This window comes from Oncorhynchus mykiss, chromosome 5, assembly GCF_013265735.2.
Source record: "Oncorhynchus mykiss isolate Arlee chromosome 5, USDA_OmykA_1.1, whole genome shotgun sequence".
NCBI lineage: Eukaryota > Metazoa > Chordata > Actinopteri > Salmoniformes > Salmonidae > Oncorhynchus > Oncorhynchus mykiss.
The window spans coordinates 9,308,211-9,326,909 of NC_048569.1; the positions used below are offsets into that span (position 1 = coordinate 9,308,211).

General features: G+C 43.4%; 2 protein-coding genes across 2 annotated transcripts; both read right to left on the minus strand.

Moving 5' to 3' along the window:
* Window positions 1–10,314: 10,314 nt before the first annotated feature.
* On the minus strand, window positions 10,315–13,552 carry LOC118964557 (lysozyme C II-like). Its single transcript, XM_036976715.1, has 4 exons — window positions 13,304–13,552; window positions 13,003–13,164; window positions 11,289–11,367; window positions 10,315–10,922 (listed from the first exon to the last, which is right to left on the minus strand). The coding sequence occupies exons 1-4, from the start codon at window positions 13,428–13,430 to the stop codon at window positions 10,856–10,858; spliced, it is 435 nt and encodes a 144-aa protein (XP_036832610.1). The 5' UTR covers window positions 13,431–13,552; the 3' UTR covers window positions 10,315–10,855.
* Window positions 13,553–14,703: 1,151 nt separating this feature from the next.
* LOC118964743 lies at window positions 14,704–16,753 on the minus strand. The gene has a single exon (XM_036979092.1). It carries the CDS (start codon window positions 16,167–16,169, stop codon window positions 15,429–15,431), a length of 741 nt encoding a protein of 246 aa, XP_036834987.1. The 5' UTR covers window positions 16,170–16,753; the 3' UTR covers window positions 14,704–15,428.
* Window positions 16,754–18,699: the final 1,946 nt, after the last annotated feature.

The window sequence follows — 18,699 nt, forward strand, 5'->3', positions numbered from 1 at the left end:
TCGGACGAAAGGTTAAAAAAGTTATATTACAGGTCGTAGAAACATGCCAAACTAAGTATAGAATCAATCTTTAGGATGTTTTTAACATAAATCTTCAATGATGTTCCAACCGAAGAATTCCATTGTCTGTAAAAAAGCAATGGAACGAGAGCTAACTCTCTCGTGACCGCATGTCATGAGCCCAAGGCACTCTGCAAGACCACTGACTCAAACAGCTGTTATGAGCCCCTCCTTTATAGTAGAATCCTCAAACAAGTTTCTAAAGACGGTTGACATCTAGTGGAAGCCTTAGGAAGTGCAACATAACCAATATCCCACTGTATCTACAATAGGGTCTGAGTTTAAAAAAACTACAAGCCTCAGATTTCCCACTTCCTGGTTGGATTTCTCTCAGGTTTTCACCTGCCATATGAGTTCTGTTATACTCACAGACATCAGTTTTAGAATCTTCAGTGTTTTCTATCCAATACTACTAATGATACGCATATATTAGCATCTGGGACAGAGTAGCAGGCAGTCTACTCTGGGCACCTTATTCATCCAAGCTACTCAATACTGCCCCCATGTAACCAAGACGTTAACAAACAGCTGGTTCTCCAGAAGACGCTGGAGGAATTGTCTGACAAAGGACATGTTCCTGAGCCGAGTGGGAAAACACGAGGATATCATCAAAGTATACAAATACGAATCAGTTCAACATGTCCCGGAGAACGTAATTTACCAGGGCCTGGAACATAGCAGGAGCGTTAGTCAGTCCGAACGGCATCACCAGGTATTCGTAGTTCCCACTAGCCATGTTAAAGACGATCTTTCACTCATCCCCTTCCCGGATCCGTACCAGATGGTAGGCGTTCTGGATGCCCAACTTGGAGAAGATGGTAGCCCCCTGAAGAGGTTCAAAAGCTAAGGCGATGAGTGGAAGCAGGTAACGGTTTTTAACAGTGATGCCATTCAGGCCCCGGTTGTCAATGCATGGACGCAGGGTTTTGACCTTCTTCTCCACAAAGAAGAACCCTACACCGGTGTGGGAGGCAGAAGGACAGATACCCACTGCAGCCAGGGAGTCCTCAATACACGTCTCCATCGCCTTGGTCTCCGGACCTGACAGGGAATAAAGCCGGCCAGTCATAGAGCCGATGCGGAGGAAGCGAGATGGCACGGGCCTTGCTGAAAACCTCCTGGAGGTCCTGGTACTTCGCGGGAACAGAAGAGAGATCCGGGGATTTTCCCAAGCCCACGGGAAGACGTCACGGGGCAGGCAGCGCCGACTTCAGGCAATGCCCATGGTAAAACCCAGGTTAGAACCAGTAGCCCAGATGAGTAGGGGATTGTGCCTCTGGAGCAAGGAAAACCCCAAAACCACGGGTGCATGAGGGGATTCGATAGGCAGGAACTGCATAAACTCACTGTGATTACCTGACACTCTCAGGTTAATGGGACACGTGGTGTGGGTGACTTTGCTCATAAAGCGCCCATCCAACGCTCTGACATCCATGGGAATGGAGAGGGGTTTTGTGGGGATTCCCAGCTTTGACACCAGGATAGCGTCCATAAAGTTCTTGTCAGCTCCAAACTCAATGTGCACCCGGAGAGATTTGGACCGGTCACCCCACAACAGGGTAGCATGGAGAGGGGTACGAGAAATGGAAGACGGGAAACTTCCTGTACGGCTAAACAGCGTACTTGTACCAGTACCTCCTTAATGAGCTTGGTTCCTTAACGGGCAGGTAGATAAAAAATGTCCCATAGCTCCACAATACAGACACCTCTGGGTGTTAAGTCTGCGTGAGCACTCAGCAGGAGACAATCTAGCCCTACCCAGTTGCATGGCCTCCAGAGAAGACAACTCGGATCCACTCGGAAATGTGGACTTCTGTGATTCCCCGGGATTCTTCGGAGGCAAGGTGGAAATCGAGGATGAGCACCAGTGACAGGGACCAGACTCCCTCTCCCTCCTATGTTCCCATAGCCACTCATCGATCTGGCTGGTCAAGGAAATGAAGGAGTCGAGGTCCAGGGGCAGCTCCCGGGCTGCGAGCTCGTCTTTAACTTCATTAGGGTAGGGGGCACTATTTTCACCTCTGGATGAAGAGCGTTCCCAAAGTAAACTGCCTGTTACTCAGGCCCAGAAGCTAGGATATGCACATAATTGGTAGATTTGGATAGAAAACACTCTAAAGTTGATTTATGTTAAATAATGTCTGTGAGTATAACAGAACTGATATGGCAGGTGAAAACCTGAGAAAAATCCATCCAGGAAGTGGGATTTTTTTATGTTTGTAGTTTTCCATTGACTGCCTATACAGATTCCATTGACTTAGGACTCAAATTGCACTTCCTATGGCTTCCACTAGATGTCAACAGTCTTTAGAAATTGTTTCAGGCTTGTATTCTGAAAAATGAGGGAGTAAGACCACTCTAAATGAGTGGACACTGCAGTGTCCCAGAGGTTTTTCATGCGCGCAACCGAGAGTGCACCTTTCTTGTTTTCCTTTTATATTGACTAAGCTTTGTCCGTTTGAAATATTATTGATTATTGAACACATGTTTTATGAATTTATATAATGAGTATTTCTGTTTTCTGAATTTGGCGTTCAGCAATTTCACTGGATGTTGGCCAGGTGGGACGCTACTGTCCCACACTCCTTAGAGAGGTTCATCACCTCCAATAACCCGTGAAGGAAGGCGTTGAACAGGGCTTCTGGTTTCCAGGCACTCTCAGTCGCCAATGTGGAAAAATCCTCCATATAGTCTGCCACACTACCGGAATCCTGAAGTAGTTGGAGCAGCTTATGAGCCGCCTCTCCCGGACAACGGAGAATCGAACACTTTCCATACCTCCGCCACGAACTCCTCCAATCTGAGGCAAACGTTGGATTGTTGTACCAAAACCACCATAGCCCAGGCAAAAGCCCTCCCGGACATCAGCGTTGCCACGTACGCTATCCTCGAGCGATCCGAGGGAAATAAAGAGGGCTGCAGCTCAAAGATGAGAGAACACTGGGAGAGAAACACCAGGTTTCCTGAGAAGTCGGGGTAGATTGGGGAGAAACGCCGCTGGTAGCGGTGTAATTGACAAAAAACTAGGAAACAGAACTTGAGACACAGAAAGATAGGAAAGAACGCTGGTAAGACCTGACAAGACTCACTCACTCACTCACTCACTCTCACACACACACAAAATCTGAGAGGTGCCGGATCATAACCCAGCAGGATCCGGTTCAAATGAACCACTGCCAACACCTTCTGCAAATAACAGTGGTTGTGAAACTTAGTTTTATCATTTAACCCTTTGTTAGGCAGGCTTATTTTGCTTTGTGGTTGCTTGCTTACTTACTTAGAGTGTAACGCCCTGACCGTAGAGAGAGCTTTATATGTCTCTATTTTGTTTTGGTCAGGGTGTGATTTGGGTGGGCATTCTATGTTCCTTTTTCTATGATTTGTATTTCTGTGTGTTTGGCCGGGTGTGGTTCTCAATCAGAGGCAGCTGTCTATCGTTGTCTCTGATTGAGAACCATACTTAGGTAGCCTTTTCCCCACCTGTATTTGTGGGTTGTTGTCCATGTATAGTTGCCTGTGAGCACCACATTGGTGTCATGTTTTCGTTTTGATGTTTATTGTTTTGTTGGCGACATCTTATAATAAAGAAGTATGTACGCTCACAACCCTGCGCTTTGGTCCGCTGTTTCCACCTTAGACGATCGCGACATAGAGGACGTATTGTTTTTGTTAGGACTGTGTGTCCAAATAAGGACCAGTGGCAACCTATGATTTTAAGCCCCAAATTTTAGCAAAAAAAATGGTGGGTTTTCCTGTTTTGCATGTTATTTTGACATTAATACTTGTCACATAACAGCCTAGCTATCAGCCTAGCTCAGAGCTTTCTGTGGTGGTGGGGAAGCCGGCGGAAAATACGGAGCGCAGGGGTTGGTAATGTTCTCTAGTTGTGCCGTGATTGGCTCAGCGTTCTGTCACTCATGGCGAAACTACATCATGGCCAAATCTAAGGGTAGAGCTTAAAAATGTAAAGCCCCTTGGGTGCTGCCATAGAGTTACATTAGAAGTGCCTATCCAAGAAGGCTAAAGGTCATTGGCCACAGATAAAATCACGTCAAATCACGTCAGCTTTGATTGGACATTATACTTTCAAAAAGTCATAATCATGAATCAAGTCGACAATCTACTGGCAAATCGTTTTTAATCAATGTCATATGAAGAGAAACAATTAAGAAAAATTATAGATAAAATGTATCGTGCTCATCGGCCATTGGACATAAACATTACACAACAAGTTGGAAATTGCAAATTCAACAATAAATGGTTTGAAAGGAATCAGCGGCTAACTACAAGCATTGCAAAGCAATCACTAGCCTGCTATTCAGTGGAGTGGCTGTGTGGTCTCAAGTCTGGGTTTAAGGGCTTGTAAGTAAGCATTTCACTGTAATATTATACCTGTTATTTTCGGCGCATGTGACAAATACAATTTGATTTGATCACTCCTTCTTGGTCAAATAGCCCTCACACAGCCTGGAGGTGTGTTTTGTGTCCTTTTCCTGTTGAAAAACAAATTTTAGTTCCACTCAGAGCAACCCAGATGGGATGGCGTATCGCTGCGGAATGCTGTGCTAGCGATGCTGGTTAAGTGTGCCTTGAATTCTAAATAAATCACAGACAGTGTCACCAGCAAAGCACCCTCACACCATCACACCTCCCCCTCCATGCTTCTCGGTGGGAACCACACATGTGGAGATCATCTGTTCACCTACTCTGCGTCTCACAAAAACACAGTGGGGGGAACCAAAAATCTCAAATTTGGACTCATCAGATCAAAGAACAGATTTCCACCGGTCTAATGTCCATCGCTCGTGTTTCTTGGCCCAAGCAAGTATCTTCTTATTGATGTCCTTTAGTAATGATTTCTTTGCAGAAATTCAACCATGTAGGCCTGATTCTCTGAATAGTTGATTTTGAGATGTATCTGTTACTTTAATTTATTTGGGCTGCAATCTGAAACTGGTAACTCTAATGAAATTATCCTCTGCAGCAGAGGTAACTCTGGGACTTCCTTTCCTGTGGCGGTCCTCATAAGAGCCAGTTTCATCATAGCGCTTGATGGTTTTTGTGACTAAACTTGAAGAAACTTTTCAGAGTTGGCTGACCTTCATGTCTTAAAGTAATGATGGACTGTCGTTTCTCTTTGCTTATTTGAGCTGTTCTTTACATAATATGGACTTGGTCTTTAACCAAATAGGGCTATCTTCTGTATACCACCTATACCTTGTCACAACACAACTAATTGGCTCAAACACATTAAGAAGGAAAGAAATTCCACAAATGTACTTTTAACAAGCCACACCTGTTAATTGAAATGCAGCTGGATGAGAGAATGCCAAGAGTGTGCAAAGCTGCCATCAAGGCAAAGGGAGGCTACTTTGAAGAATCTCAAATATAAAATATATTTTACCACTAGCATTTAATGCTGTATCTAAATCACATGTCATGATATTTTGGGACTGTCATATCTGTGAGTGTCCTTATCAGTGGAGATTTTAGTCTTGGTGGGTCAAACAAACAAAAAAATTGGGGGATGCATGCAAGCAAAGCAACTACACAACACTAAACAATATATTAATTGCACTATAACAATGACAAACGGTGCCCACAAACTGTTAGGGCCTACATAAAGCTGTCCCAACAGCAGTCCCAACACCTTTCCACTGCTACACCACGCTATCAGCGGAGCCTTGTCTGGCAGCGAAACAGTTCATTCAGCCTCATTTACTGTCTTTAAAAAAAACATGGCTGATATGGCTGACTTGGTTTCTACTGACAATTGCAATGTATAAACTATGGGATAAGGGGACGACAAGTGGATAAAAGGTAATTCGTAATTTCGAGTAAGACATTAATGAGCGAGCGACGACGGACGTAGTCAATATAGGTATTTGTTCAGCCTTTTTGAAATTTACAGCGACAGAATTCAGAACATGGGTCGTTCTTACAGTATTCTCCCTATACACCAAGTCAGAACCGCAGGACAAATAATGAGGGCATATAAACAGATGATGAAAGCCCTTACAATATTCTATGATTACATTTCTCTAAAACAGGTTATAGACTACATGTGCACCACCAAGTCAGAACAGTAGGAGTGAAATTAAGAGGTGAAAATAGACCAAATTATTAGGGTGAGGCACATGGGCTACTAACACTTTACTACACAACATACACTTAGTTTTACTTTCTTAGCTACAGTATACCCATCTCCCTGGCATATTACATTATTAATGCAGCAGCATACAATACATTTTTGGACTCACATTATTGTGCTGTGCTCACATGACAGGAAGGTGGCGTGGCGGTCCTTTGTGGGCAAATTTTGTCCTCAAACTTTGTCATCAAAGTCTGGCATTTTCTGGATGTATGGTGCTTTCAAGACCTGGAAAAAAACAAGGTCAAATCATGATGACTTTAGTGATCTTCAAGTCGTAGCTCTAGAAAGAGGCCCGAGTTCCCGACTTACAATTCCGAGTTGGATGACCTTTCAAAACGTGTTTTTTTCCCAGTCAGAGCTAGTTGTTTTCAGAGATCCAGTGGTCTTGAACTCCCTGAAGTCAGATTTCCCAGTTCCGAGCTAACAGTTGTTTTGAGCACTGCAGAAATGTTTATCATTTTAAGCTTGGAAAATACATCTTTAACCAACAATGCAGTTTAAGAAAATAGGGAATGGGTTTTGTCATGCCCTCTTCACGACTGTCTTGGTGTACTTGGACCATGTTAGTTTGTTGGTGATGTGGACTCCAAGGAACTTGAATCTCTCATCCTGCTCCACTACAGCCCCGTCGATGAGAATGGGGGTGTGCTCGGTCCTCCTTTTCCTGTAGTCCACAGTCATCTCCTTTGTCTTGATCACGTTGAGGGAGAGGTTGTTGTCCTTGCACCATACGGTCAGGTCTCTGATCTTCTCCCTATAGGCTGTCTCATCGTTGTCGGTAATCAGGCCTACCACTGTTGTGTCGTCAGCAAACTTAATGATGTGTTGGAGTCGTGCCTGGTCGTGCAGTCATGAGTGAACAGGGGGTACAAGAAGGGACTGAGCACGCACCCCTGAGGGGCCCCCGTGTTGAGGATCAGCGTGGCGGGTGTGTTGTTACCTACCCTTACCACCTGGGGCAGCCTGTGAGGAAGTCCAGGATCCAGTTGCAGAGGGAGGTGTTTAGCCCCAGGATCCTTAGCTTAGTGATGAGCAGCATTCTGTGGCACGTCATTTAATTGTCAGGCATTTTTTCTGTTACTGCAAGTTATTTGCTAGTTTGACCACCAGAGGGCATCTTTGAGAAGCATTTGATTGTATTCCGTATTGGCATTACCAGAGAATTTAAAACCTTTTTTGTAATAACATAGTATATGGAATGGAAAATATGGCGCTGTTCAACGTGCCGATCGGGAGTAGGCTACAGGATTTGAGGATTCTAAATTGTTCGCCTTCATTAGACAACTTTTTCCAATATTTCTGTAAAGCAGTGATATTTATTCGCATTGTAATTTGTTATGGATCCATAGCTAAAACAACATGTGCATTTTGAAAGAGTATTTTATCATTATTTTATAAACAAAATGTGTTTATTTGTTTATTAGGCTACTGTGCAGTCAACAATACATACTGTAGTAAACATGGGAAAATGCTTGCTCGCTAGCCTAACTTCCTTTCATGGGAAACATTAGCTAGTTAACATTAGCCTTCTACATCTAGCTACATATTCAACTTCCATCCTCTCAGTCCAGAGGCACAATGTATTTTATTGTTGGATCAAAATCACCTTTATAATCTCCAGTAAGGAGAATTAAGTAAAACCACAAGTCCAAATTCCTATCTCCATCTATGGCTAATTTAGGAAAGGGGCCATTTTTACTAGCTAGCCACCGGAGAACAACACAACAAGAGACTGAAAATATTTGTTATGGGTCCCCAGATCCTCAAAACTTTCTACAGCTGCACCATTGAGAGCATCCTGACCGGTTGCATCACCGCCTGGTATGGCAACAGCTGGCTTCCATTGGCATCTAATTATGAATACACTCCACTGCCTGAATTCAAAATGGCTCCCATTCACACACAATATGCCATAATGGCAAAGTGAAAATATATTTTTTGAAAGTTTTGCACACATCTCATTTACATAAGTATTTACATCCCTTTGCTATGACAGGCAAAAAGGACCTTGGTTGGGGAGGTGACCAAGAAACCAATGACTACTCTGATAGAACTACAGAGTTCTTTGGCTGAGATGGGAGAACCTGCCAGAAGGACAACAGTCTCTACAGCACATCCACCAACTTAGACTTTATGGGAGAGTGGCCAAATGGAAGAGTGGCCAGAAAAAAGCACGTGGCAGCACGCCTGGAGATAGCAAAAAGGCACGTGATTTGGTGGTCTGATGAGACAAATATGTTACACTTTGGCCTGAATGCAAAGAGCTATGTCTGGAGAAAACCAGGCACAGCTCATCACCCATCTAACACCATCCCTACCGTGAAGCATGGTGGTGGTAGCATCATGCTATGGGGATGCTTTTCAGTGGCAGGGACAGGGAGACTGGTAAAGATAGCGGGAACAATGAATGGAGCCAAATAAATAAAAGTCCTTGATGAGAACCTGCTTCAGAGTGCAAACGACCTTAGGCGGGGGGCAAAGATTTACATTCCAACAGGACCCCAAGCATACAGCCAAAGCAACGATGGAATGGCTTCAGAACAAGACTGTGAATGTCCTTGAGTGGCCCAGCCAAAGCCCAGACTTGTATCCCCTAGAAAATCTGTGAAAAAACTTGAAGATTGCTGTTCACTGCCGCTCCCCATCTAATTTAACAGAGCTGATAAAAATCTGCTAGGAAGTATGGGAGAAAATACCAAAATCCAGATGGGCAACGCTGATACTGTCACACCTTGATCTGGTTCACCTGTCTTTGTGCTTGTCTCCCCCCTCCAGGTGTTGCCCATATTCCTCATTATCCACAGTGTATTTATACCCGTGTTCTCTGTTTGTCTGTTGCCGGTTCATTTTGTTTGGTCAAGCCTACCAGCGTTTTTCCCCTTGCTCCTTTCGTTTTCTAGTTCTTCTTTTCTAGCTTTCCTGGTTTTGACCATTCTGCCTGCCCTGACCCCGAGCCTGCCTGCCGTTCTGTACCTTGTCACATCACCATGGATTACTGACCTGTGCCTGCCCTGACCCTGAGCCCGCCTGCCATCCTGTACCTTTCAGGCTATGCTCTGGATTACTGACCTTGACCTGTCGTTGCCTGTCCCCCAGTTTTTGTAATAAACTTGTTACTTTGAAACGTACTGCAGACAGACGGATCTTGTCTATAAAAGCATCCGCAAAAAAATGGCTACCATACCATCAGGCCGTTCAGGACTACATGAATCGACCACCAGAGGAGACCAGAATGTGAGCTCGATGGATACTCCTCGCATCGCAAACAACCTTTACTGTTCTAGCTTCTGGTTTGGTTTAACCAAAAGCATGTTAAAGGATCAATTTACTCAAAAACTTGTTATGATGCAAAACATATAATCATCATCATCATCATCATCACAGTTCCGTGCCACCTCGCTTCCTCCGCATCGGCTCTATAACTGGGCGGCTTTATTCCCTGTCAGGTCCGGAGACCAAGGCGATGGAGACGTGTATTGAGAACTCCCTGGCTGCAGGGGGTATCTGTACTGAAAACTTGACTACTGACATGCATAATGGAATTTTGGGGAGATTGTTTTAACAGTGAACTTATGATCAAAATACTAAAATATTTATTGAGTGACCTATCCCTTTAATATTGGTTGTGTTTGACGTTCCCTTGAAGGATTCCATGTAAAGCTGAAAATGTAATGGGAATTTAAGTATTTCAATGCAGTTTAACTTCAGGTCGCTTTACTCTACCCTGAGTGTCAGTCTGTTTACATTATCATGCAAGACGACAAACACACAGATCTGGGACCAGTCTTACCCTTGTTGGACGACCAGCTGTTCAAGGCATTTACATTATGTTGACTTCAGAAAAATTATTACTGGCACTTTGGGAAAACTACTCTTTAACTAACAGTGTACTTGGAAGATGTCCATAGTCTTTATTTTTTTTTAATTGGGGGGAAAATATTTGTTACTTTAAATAGACCTTGGAGTATTGTAGAGTATGTTGGAAAATAAAAATATAATGTTTTTCACAGATTCATTCACATTTTGAAGTAATTAAATTGTAGAATTCATCTGCTGCTATGCTTTTTCAACAATTTCAACTACACAACACCAACAACAAATAAAACATGAACTTGTTTTATTTTTATGGGTAAGCATGTTGAGCTGTTTACTGATTTGACATGAAGTAATATTATACATTATATATAATTACACATTTGACACAAAAAAACGGATTATTAGTGATTTACTTTGTATTATAAACTGGGTGGTTCGACCCCTGAATGGTGATTGGCTGAAAGCCGTGGTATACCACAGGTATGACGAAACATTTATTTTTACTTCTCTAATTACGTCGGTAACCAGTTTATAACAGCAATAAGGCACCTCGGGGGTTTGTGGTATATGGCCAATATACCATGACTAAGGGCTGTATCCAGGCAATCAGCGTTGCGTCGTGCATAAGAACAGCCTTTAGCCGTGGTATATTGGCCAGATACCACACCCCCTAGGCCCTTATTGCTTAAATCTAAAATGTATCAATATGTGAAAGTTTACTAGTTAAAGCTGCAGATGCTGATGGATAGTACAGAGTGGATCCATCCTATTAGTTAAGTCTGCTTCAGAATGGTTTGAGAAGTGTTCAGCTGCTCCAGTATGGTCTTAGACCCCGCAGCCAGCCACGTAGGACCTCAGGTCCTGATTCTGACAGTGAAGGCGCCAAGCCACCCTAAAATGTACACACACCATCATGTTGGTATTTGATATATAGACAATACATTTCAGATATTAGACAACAGAACATAATGTGGAATTGAAGGATGATAGAAGACTTGGAAACGGATTACATTACGTAGGCATTAATTCAGGGTCATTTTAAGGGAATATTTAAGTTAGATAATTACCATGTACAGGCAGTTCTTACCATTTAAATTCTTCTAAAAGGTGAGAGCTAATTTGTTACAGGTTATCCCATTTATACATAGCCTTCCTTGTAGAGTGATATTGGGCTACAGGTAACATAAAGTATGGCTAATTATTTTGTAACTTAAATGTTTTTGTAACATAGTACTTTCAGGGAAACCTGCCACCTTACCATGCCCCGATTCCGTTCGGGTCAGACACCACACGCTTGGCACAACGGATCGCCACTGTGAGGTCATCAGTTAGCAGCTCTGTCAGAAGTAAGAGGAAGGGAAACCTTTAGTCATAGTACCGTACGGGAAACAGGAGGAACCAAAAGCTTAGAAAAACAACAACAACAACAGCAGATTACTGTACAATGAAACAATAAAGGTAAGTTGGGTCAGGGTTTAGAATAGAGAAGTAGGCCTACCGGGAGCCCCAGTGTCTGTTTATTCTCATTTTGACTGTATTCAAATGTAACATCCGAATTATGTAAGATCAACATTATAGTGCCTTCAGAAAGTATTAATACCCCTTTACCTTTTACACATTTTGTTGTGTTTTTTTGTTGTGTGATTTAAGACACACATATTGTTGTTTGATTTAAGTCAAAACTGTAACTATGTCACTCAGGAAAATGAGTCTTCTTGGTAAGCAACTCCGGTGTATATTTGGCCTTGTGTTTTAGGTTATTGTCCTGCTGAAAGGTATATTTGTCTCCCAGTGTTACGTAAACGCTGGGAGTCGGAAAGCAGGTGCAGAAGGTGAGTTTAATACGAAACAGATTCAAAAGAACAAACATGGGAAGTGTACTGAACGTGAGAGACAATCAATAACACCTAAGGACTGATGAACACAGAGGCTAAATAAAGTGGAAGTAATCAGGGATGTGATTAGGATTTTCCTTCAGGCTTTTTCCTGTGTTTAGCTCTTTTCTGTTTCTTTTTATCCTAAAAAACTCCCTAGTCCTTGCCAATGACAAGCATACCCATAACATGATGCTGCCATCACCATGCTTGAAAATATGAAGAGTGTTACTCAGTGATGTGTTGTGTTGGATTTCCCCCAAACATAATGCTTTGTATTCAGGGCATGAAGTGAATTATTTTCCACATTGTAGTATTACTTTAGTGCCTTATTGCAAACAGGATGCATGTTTTAGAATATTTGGATTCTGTACAGACTTCCTTCTTTTCATTCTGTCATTTAGGTTTGTATTGTGGAGCAACTATAATGTTGTTGATTCATCCTCAGTTTTCACAGCCATTAAACTCTGTAACTTTTTAAAGTCACCATTGGACTCACTGAGCGATTTCCTTCCTCTCTGGCAACTGAGTTAGGAAGGACGCCTGTATCTTTGTAGTGAATGGGTGTATTGATACACAATCCAACGTATAATTAATAACTTCCCCATGTTCAAAGGGATAATCCATGTGTGCTTTTTTTAATTTTTTTTAACCATCTACCATTAGATGCCCTTCTTTGCGAGGCATTGGAAAACCTTCCTGGTGTTTGTGGTTGAATCTGTATTTGAAATTCGCTGGTCAACTGAAGGACCTTACAGATAAAATTGTATGTGTGGGGGGTACAGAGATGAGGTAGTTATTCTAAAATCATGTTAAACACAATTATTGCACACAACTTATGTGACTTGTTAAGCACATTTGCACTCCAGAATTTGTAAACATGTCTTAAAACATAACTACACTTTGACATTATGGGATATTGTGTGTAGGCCAGTGACACTAAATCTCTATTTAATCCATTTAAATGTCAGGCTGTAACACAACTAAATAAGTGGAATAAGTCAAGGGGTACACTGCCAATAGCCCTCAACCCGGCACATTTCTTGTCAAAAGTAATGCTCTATGTAGGCGATGCCATTCGGTAGACAGGCTACTCACGGTTGCAGCGGATACCACAGACGTTCTTAGCCCCCGGGGTACGTCCGTCGTCACACCAGTAGCGGCTGTTGATCTGGAAGATGCCATAGTCGGTGGAGCCGTCCGTGTTGCGGTTGGTGGCCTGGGTATTGTAGCTCGACTCCCATTTAGACAGGCAGACCCCTTAGAGGACATATAGTCACGCGGTGGATTATCCTCAGTGTAAGGTTAGCTATGGTAAGATATTTTTGGAGCTCAGAAACATACAACCATATGCACACACACATCCTCAAAGACCACAATCAAGTATATTATCACTCACAGTTGGGCAGGCTGTTTCCAGCGTAGCCATCCATTCCGGATGCCTTCAGCGCTCTGGCCAGCTCACATCTGTCATACACCTTAGCACTGGCCACAGCCACAAGCAGGAGAACAACAACAGCTCTCATTATGAACAGACAGACAGCTAGGTCTAATGGTTTGGGTGAAAAGAAGGCCTGTGTCTCTAAAAGTGTGAGCAAGTCAACTTCAGCTTTCCTTATAAAGGCTCAGGATGAAAGAGACATTGATATCGCACTATTTACACAATATAAATGTGCCAATAGCTTCTGCAAATAGTAGTGGTTGTGAAACTGAGGGTTTTCCCATTTAACCCTTTGTTAGGCAGACTTTTTTTTGCTTATGATTTAGATACAGTAGATACAGTATTAAATGCAGAGTGTGTATTTTTTAAGACAAAGGCTTCATTCACTGTTTAAAAATGGCATATTGAGTGCCCAGTAGGTTAGATTTAAGGTACTGTATTTTTCAATATCATCATTATGCCCAATATATCAAATCAAATCAACTTTTATTGGTAGCATACACCGATTTGCAGATGTTATTGCAGGTTCAGTGAAATGCTTGTGTTTCTAGCTCCAACAGTGCAGTAATACCTAGCAATACACAATATTGAAAAAACAATACACACATAATCCAGAAAAATCATACATTCTGAAATATCAGAATGAGCAATGTCAGAGACCGGAATAGAAATATATGTACACATAATGGCAGGTAGTCTAGCAGTTATGAGTGTTGGGCCAGTAACTGAAAGGTCGCTGGTTCGAATCCCTGAGCCGACTTGGTAAAACATCTGTCGAGGTGCCCTTGAGCAAGGCACTTAACTCTAATTGCTCTGGATAAGAGAATCTGTTAAATACAGTATATGAATAGAAAAGGAGGACTTTACAGCGAAAGGACCACAAACAATTATGTTAGGTCACCACCAAGTCACAGAAAAATCCAGCCATTTTTCCAGCCAAAGAGAGGAGTCACAAAAAGCACAAAAATGCAACCGCTGTGTCAGATTTCAAAAAAACTTTACGGAAAAAGCAAACCATGCAATAATCTGAGTACAGCGTTCAGACAACAAAGCAGCCAAAAAGATATCCGCCATATTGGGTAGTCAACATTAGTCAGAACAGTATTATAAATATTCACTTACCTTTGATGATCTTCATCAGAATGCACTCCCAGGAATCCCAGTTCCACCATAAATGTCTGATTTGTTCGATAATGTCCATCATTTATGTCCAAATAGCTTCTTTTGTTAGGGCATTTGGTAAACAAATCCAAACGTGTGTTCAGGTTCAGCCGAACGTCGGACGAAAGGTTAAAAAAGTTATATTACAAGTCGTAGAAACATGCCAAACTAAGTATAGAATCAATCTTTAGGATGTTTTTAACATAAATCTTCAATGATGTTCCAACCGAAGAATTCCATTGTCTGTAGAAAAGCAATGGAACGAGAGCTAACTCTCTCGTGACCGCGTGTCATGAGCCCAAGGCACTCTGCAAGACCACTGACTCAAACAGCTGTTATGAGCCCCTCCTTTATAGTAGAATCCTCAAACAAGTTTCTAAAGACGGTTGACATCTAGTGGAAGCCTTAGGAAGTGCAACATAACCACTGTATCTACAATAGGGTCTGAGTTTAAAAAAACTACAAGCCTCAGATTTCCCACTTCCTGGTTGGATTTCTCTCAGGTTTTCACCTGCCATATGAGTTCTGTTATACTCACAGACATCAGTTTTAGAATCTTCAGTGTTTTCTATCCAATACTACTAATGATACGCATATATTAGCATCTGGGACAGAGCAGCAGGCAGTCTACTCTGGGCACCTTATTCATCCAAGCTACTCAATACTGCCCCCATGTAACCAAGACGTTAACAAACAGCTGGTTCTCCAGAAGACGCTGGAGGAATTGTCTGACAATGAGGACATGTTCCTGAGCCGAGTGGGAAAACACAAGGATATCATCAAAGTATACAAATACGAATCAGTTCAACATGTCCCGGAGAACGTAATTTACCAGGGCCTGGAACACAGCAGGAGCGTTAGTCAGTCCGAACGGCATCACCAGGTATTCGTAGTTCCCACTAGCCATGTTAAAGACGGTCTTTCACTCATCCCCTTCCCGGATCCGTACCAGATGGTAGGCGTTCTGGATGTCCAACTTGGAGAAGATGGTAGCCCCCTGGAGAGGTTCAAAAGCCAAGGCGATGAGTGGAAGCAGGTAACGTTTTTTAACAGTGATGCCATTCAGGCCCCGGTTGTCAATGCATGGACGCAGGGTTTTGACCTTCTTCTCCACAAAGAAGAACCCTGCACCGGTGTGGGAGGCAGAAGGACAGATACCCACTGCAGCCAGGGAGTCCTCAATACACGTCTCCATCGCCTTGGTCTCCGGACCTGACAGGGAATAAAGCCGCCCAGTCATAGAGCCGATGCGGAGGAAGCGAGATGGCACGGGCCTTGCTGAAAACCTCCTGGAGGTCCTGGTACTCCGCGGGAACAGAAGAGAGATCCGGGGATTTTCCCAAGCCCACAGGAAGACGTCACGGGGCAGGCAGCTCCGACTTCTGGCAATGCCCATGGTAAAACCCAGGTTAGAACCAGTAGCCCAGTTGAGTAGGGGATTGTGCTTCTGGAGCAAGGAAAACCCCAAAACCACGGGTGCATGAGGGGATTCGATAGGCAGGAACTGCATAAACTCACTGTGATTACCTGACACTCTCAGGTTAATGGGACACGTGGTGTGGGTGACTTTGCTCATAAAGCGCCCATCCAACGCTCTGACATCCATGGGAATGGAGAGGGGTTTTGTGGGGATTCCCAGCTTTGACACCAGGGTAGCGTCCATAAAGTTCTTGTCAGCTCCAAACTCAATGTGCACCCGGAGAGATTTGGACCGGTCACCCCACAACAGGGTAGCATGGAGAGGGGTACGAGAAATGGAAGACGGGAAACTTCCTGTACGGCTAAACAGCGTACTTGTACCAGTACCTCCTTAATGAGCTTGGTTCCTTAACGGGCAGGTAGATAAAAAATGTCCCATAGCTCCACAATACAGACACCTCTGGGTGTTAAGTCTGCGTGAGCACTCAGCAGGAGACAATCTAGCCCTACCCAGTTGCATGGCCTCCAGAGAAGACAACTCGGATCCACTCGGAAATGTGGACTTCTGTGATTCCCCGGGATTCTTCGGAGGCAAGGTGGAAATCGAGGATGAGCACCAGTGACAGGGACCAGACTCCCTCTCCCTCCTATGTTCCCATAGCCACTCATCGATCTGGCTGGTCAAGGAAATGAAGGAGTCGAGGTCCAGGGGCAGCTCCCGGGCTGCGAGCTCGTCTTTAACTTCATTAGGGTAGGGGGCACTATTTTCACCTCTGGATGAAGAGCGTTCCCAAAGTAAACTGCCTGTTACTCAGGCCCAGAAGCTAGGATATGCACATAATTGGTAGATTTGGATAGAAAACACTCTAAAGTTGATTTATGTTAAATAATGTCTGTGAGTATAACAGAACTGATATGGCAGGTGAAAACCTGAGAAAAATCCATCCAGGAAGTGGGATTTTTTTATGTTTGTAGTTTTCCATTGACTGCCTATACAGATTCCATTGACTTAGGACTCAAATTGCACTTCCTATGGCTTCCACTAGATGTCAACAGTCTTTAGAAATTGTTTCAGGCTTGTATTCTGAAAAATGAGGGAGTAAGACCACTCTAAATGAGTGGACACTGCAGTGTCCCAGAGGTTTTTCATGCGCGCAACCGAGAGTGCACCTTTCTTGTTTTCCTTTTATATTGACTAAGCTTTGTCCGTTTGAAATATTATTGATTATTGAACACATGTTTTATGAATTTATATAATGAGTATTTCTGTTTTCTGAATTTGGCGTTCAGCAATTTCACTGGATGTTGGCCAGGTGGGACGCTACTGTCCCACACTCCTTAGAGAGGTTCATCACCTCCAATAACCCGTGAAGGAAGGCGTTGAACAGGGCTTCTGGTTTCCAGGCACTCTCAGTCGCCAATGTGGAAAAATCCTCCATATAGTCTGCCACACTACCGGAATCCTGAAGTAGTTGGAGCAGCTTATGAGCCGCCTCTCCCGGACAACGGAGAATCGAACACTTTCCATACCTCCGCCACGAACTCCTCCAATCTGAGGCAAACGTTGGATTGTTGTACCAAAACCACCATAGCCCAGGCAAAAGCCCTCCCGGACATCAGCGTTGCCACGTACGCTATCCTCGAGCGATCCGAGGGAAATAAAGAGGGCTGCAGCTCAAAGATGAGAGAACACTGGGAGAGAAACACCAGGTTTCCTGAGAAGTCAGGGTAGATTGGGGAGAAACGCTGGTAGCGGTGTAATTGACAAAAAACTAGGAAACAGAACTTGAGACACAGAAAGATAGGAAAGAACGCTGGTAAGACCTGACAAGACTCACTCACTCACTCACTCACTCTCACACACACACAAAATCTGAGAGGTGCCGGATCATGACCCAGCAGGATCCGGTTCAAATGAACCACTGCCAACACCTTCTGCAAATAACAGTGGTTGTGAAACTTAGTTTTATCATTTAACCCTTTGTTAGGCAGGCTTATTTTGCTTTGTGGTTGCTTGCTTACTTACTTAGAGTGTCACGCCCTGACCGTAGAGAGAGCTTTATATGTCTCTATTTTGTTTTGGTCAGGGTGTGATTTGGGTGGGCATTCTATGTTCCTTTTTCTATGATTTGTATTTCTGTGTGTTTGGCCGGGTCTATCGTTGTCTCTGATTGAGAACCATACTTAGGTAGCCTTTTCCCCACCTGTATTTGTGGGTTGTTGTCCATGTATAGTTGCCTGTGAGCACTACATTGGTGTCATGTTTTCGTTTTGATGTTTATTGTTTTGTTGGCGACATCTTATAATAAAGAAGTATGTACGCTCACAACCCTGCGCTTTGGTCCGCTGTTTCCACCTTAGACGATCGCGACATAGAGGACATATTGTTTTTGTTAGGACTGTGTGTCCATATAAGGACCAGTGGCAACCTATGATTTTAAGCCCCAAATTTTAGCAATAAAATGGTGGGTTTTCCTGTTTTGCATGTTATTTTGACATTAATACTTGTCACATAACAGCCTAGCTCTCAGCCTAGCTCAGAGCTTTCTGTGGTGGTGGGGAAGCCAGCGGAAAATACGGAGCATAGGGGTTGGTAATGTTCTCTAGTTGTGCCGTGATTGGCTCAGCGTTCTGTCACTCATGGCGAAACTACATTATGGCCAAATCTAAGGGTAGAGCTTAAAAATGTAAAGCCCCTTGGGTGCTGCCATAGAGTTACATTAGAAGTGCCTATCCAAGAAGGCTAAAGGCCACAGATAAAATGACGTCAAATC

Coding starts and splice junctions, on each gene's coding strand:
- LOC118964557 (XM_036976715.1), bottom strand. CDS start 13,430: ATGAGAGCTGTTGTTGTTCTCCTGCTTGTGGCTGTGGCCAGTGCTAAG. Junction 11,368..13,002: donor CTGTGGTATCCGCTGCAACC/GTGAGTAGCCTG, acceptor TACTTCTGACAG/AGCTGCTAACTGATGACCTC. Junction 10,923..11,288: donor CCGAACGGAATCGGGGCATG/GTAAGGTGGCAG, acceptor TGTACATTTTAG/GGTGGCTTGGCGCCTTCACT.
- LOC118964743 (XM_036979092.1), bottom strand. CDS start 16,169: ATGGACGCTACCCTGGTGTCAAAGCTGGGAATCCCCACAAAACCCCTC.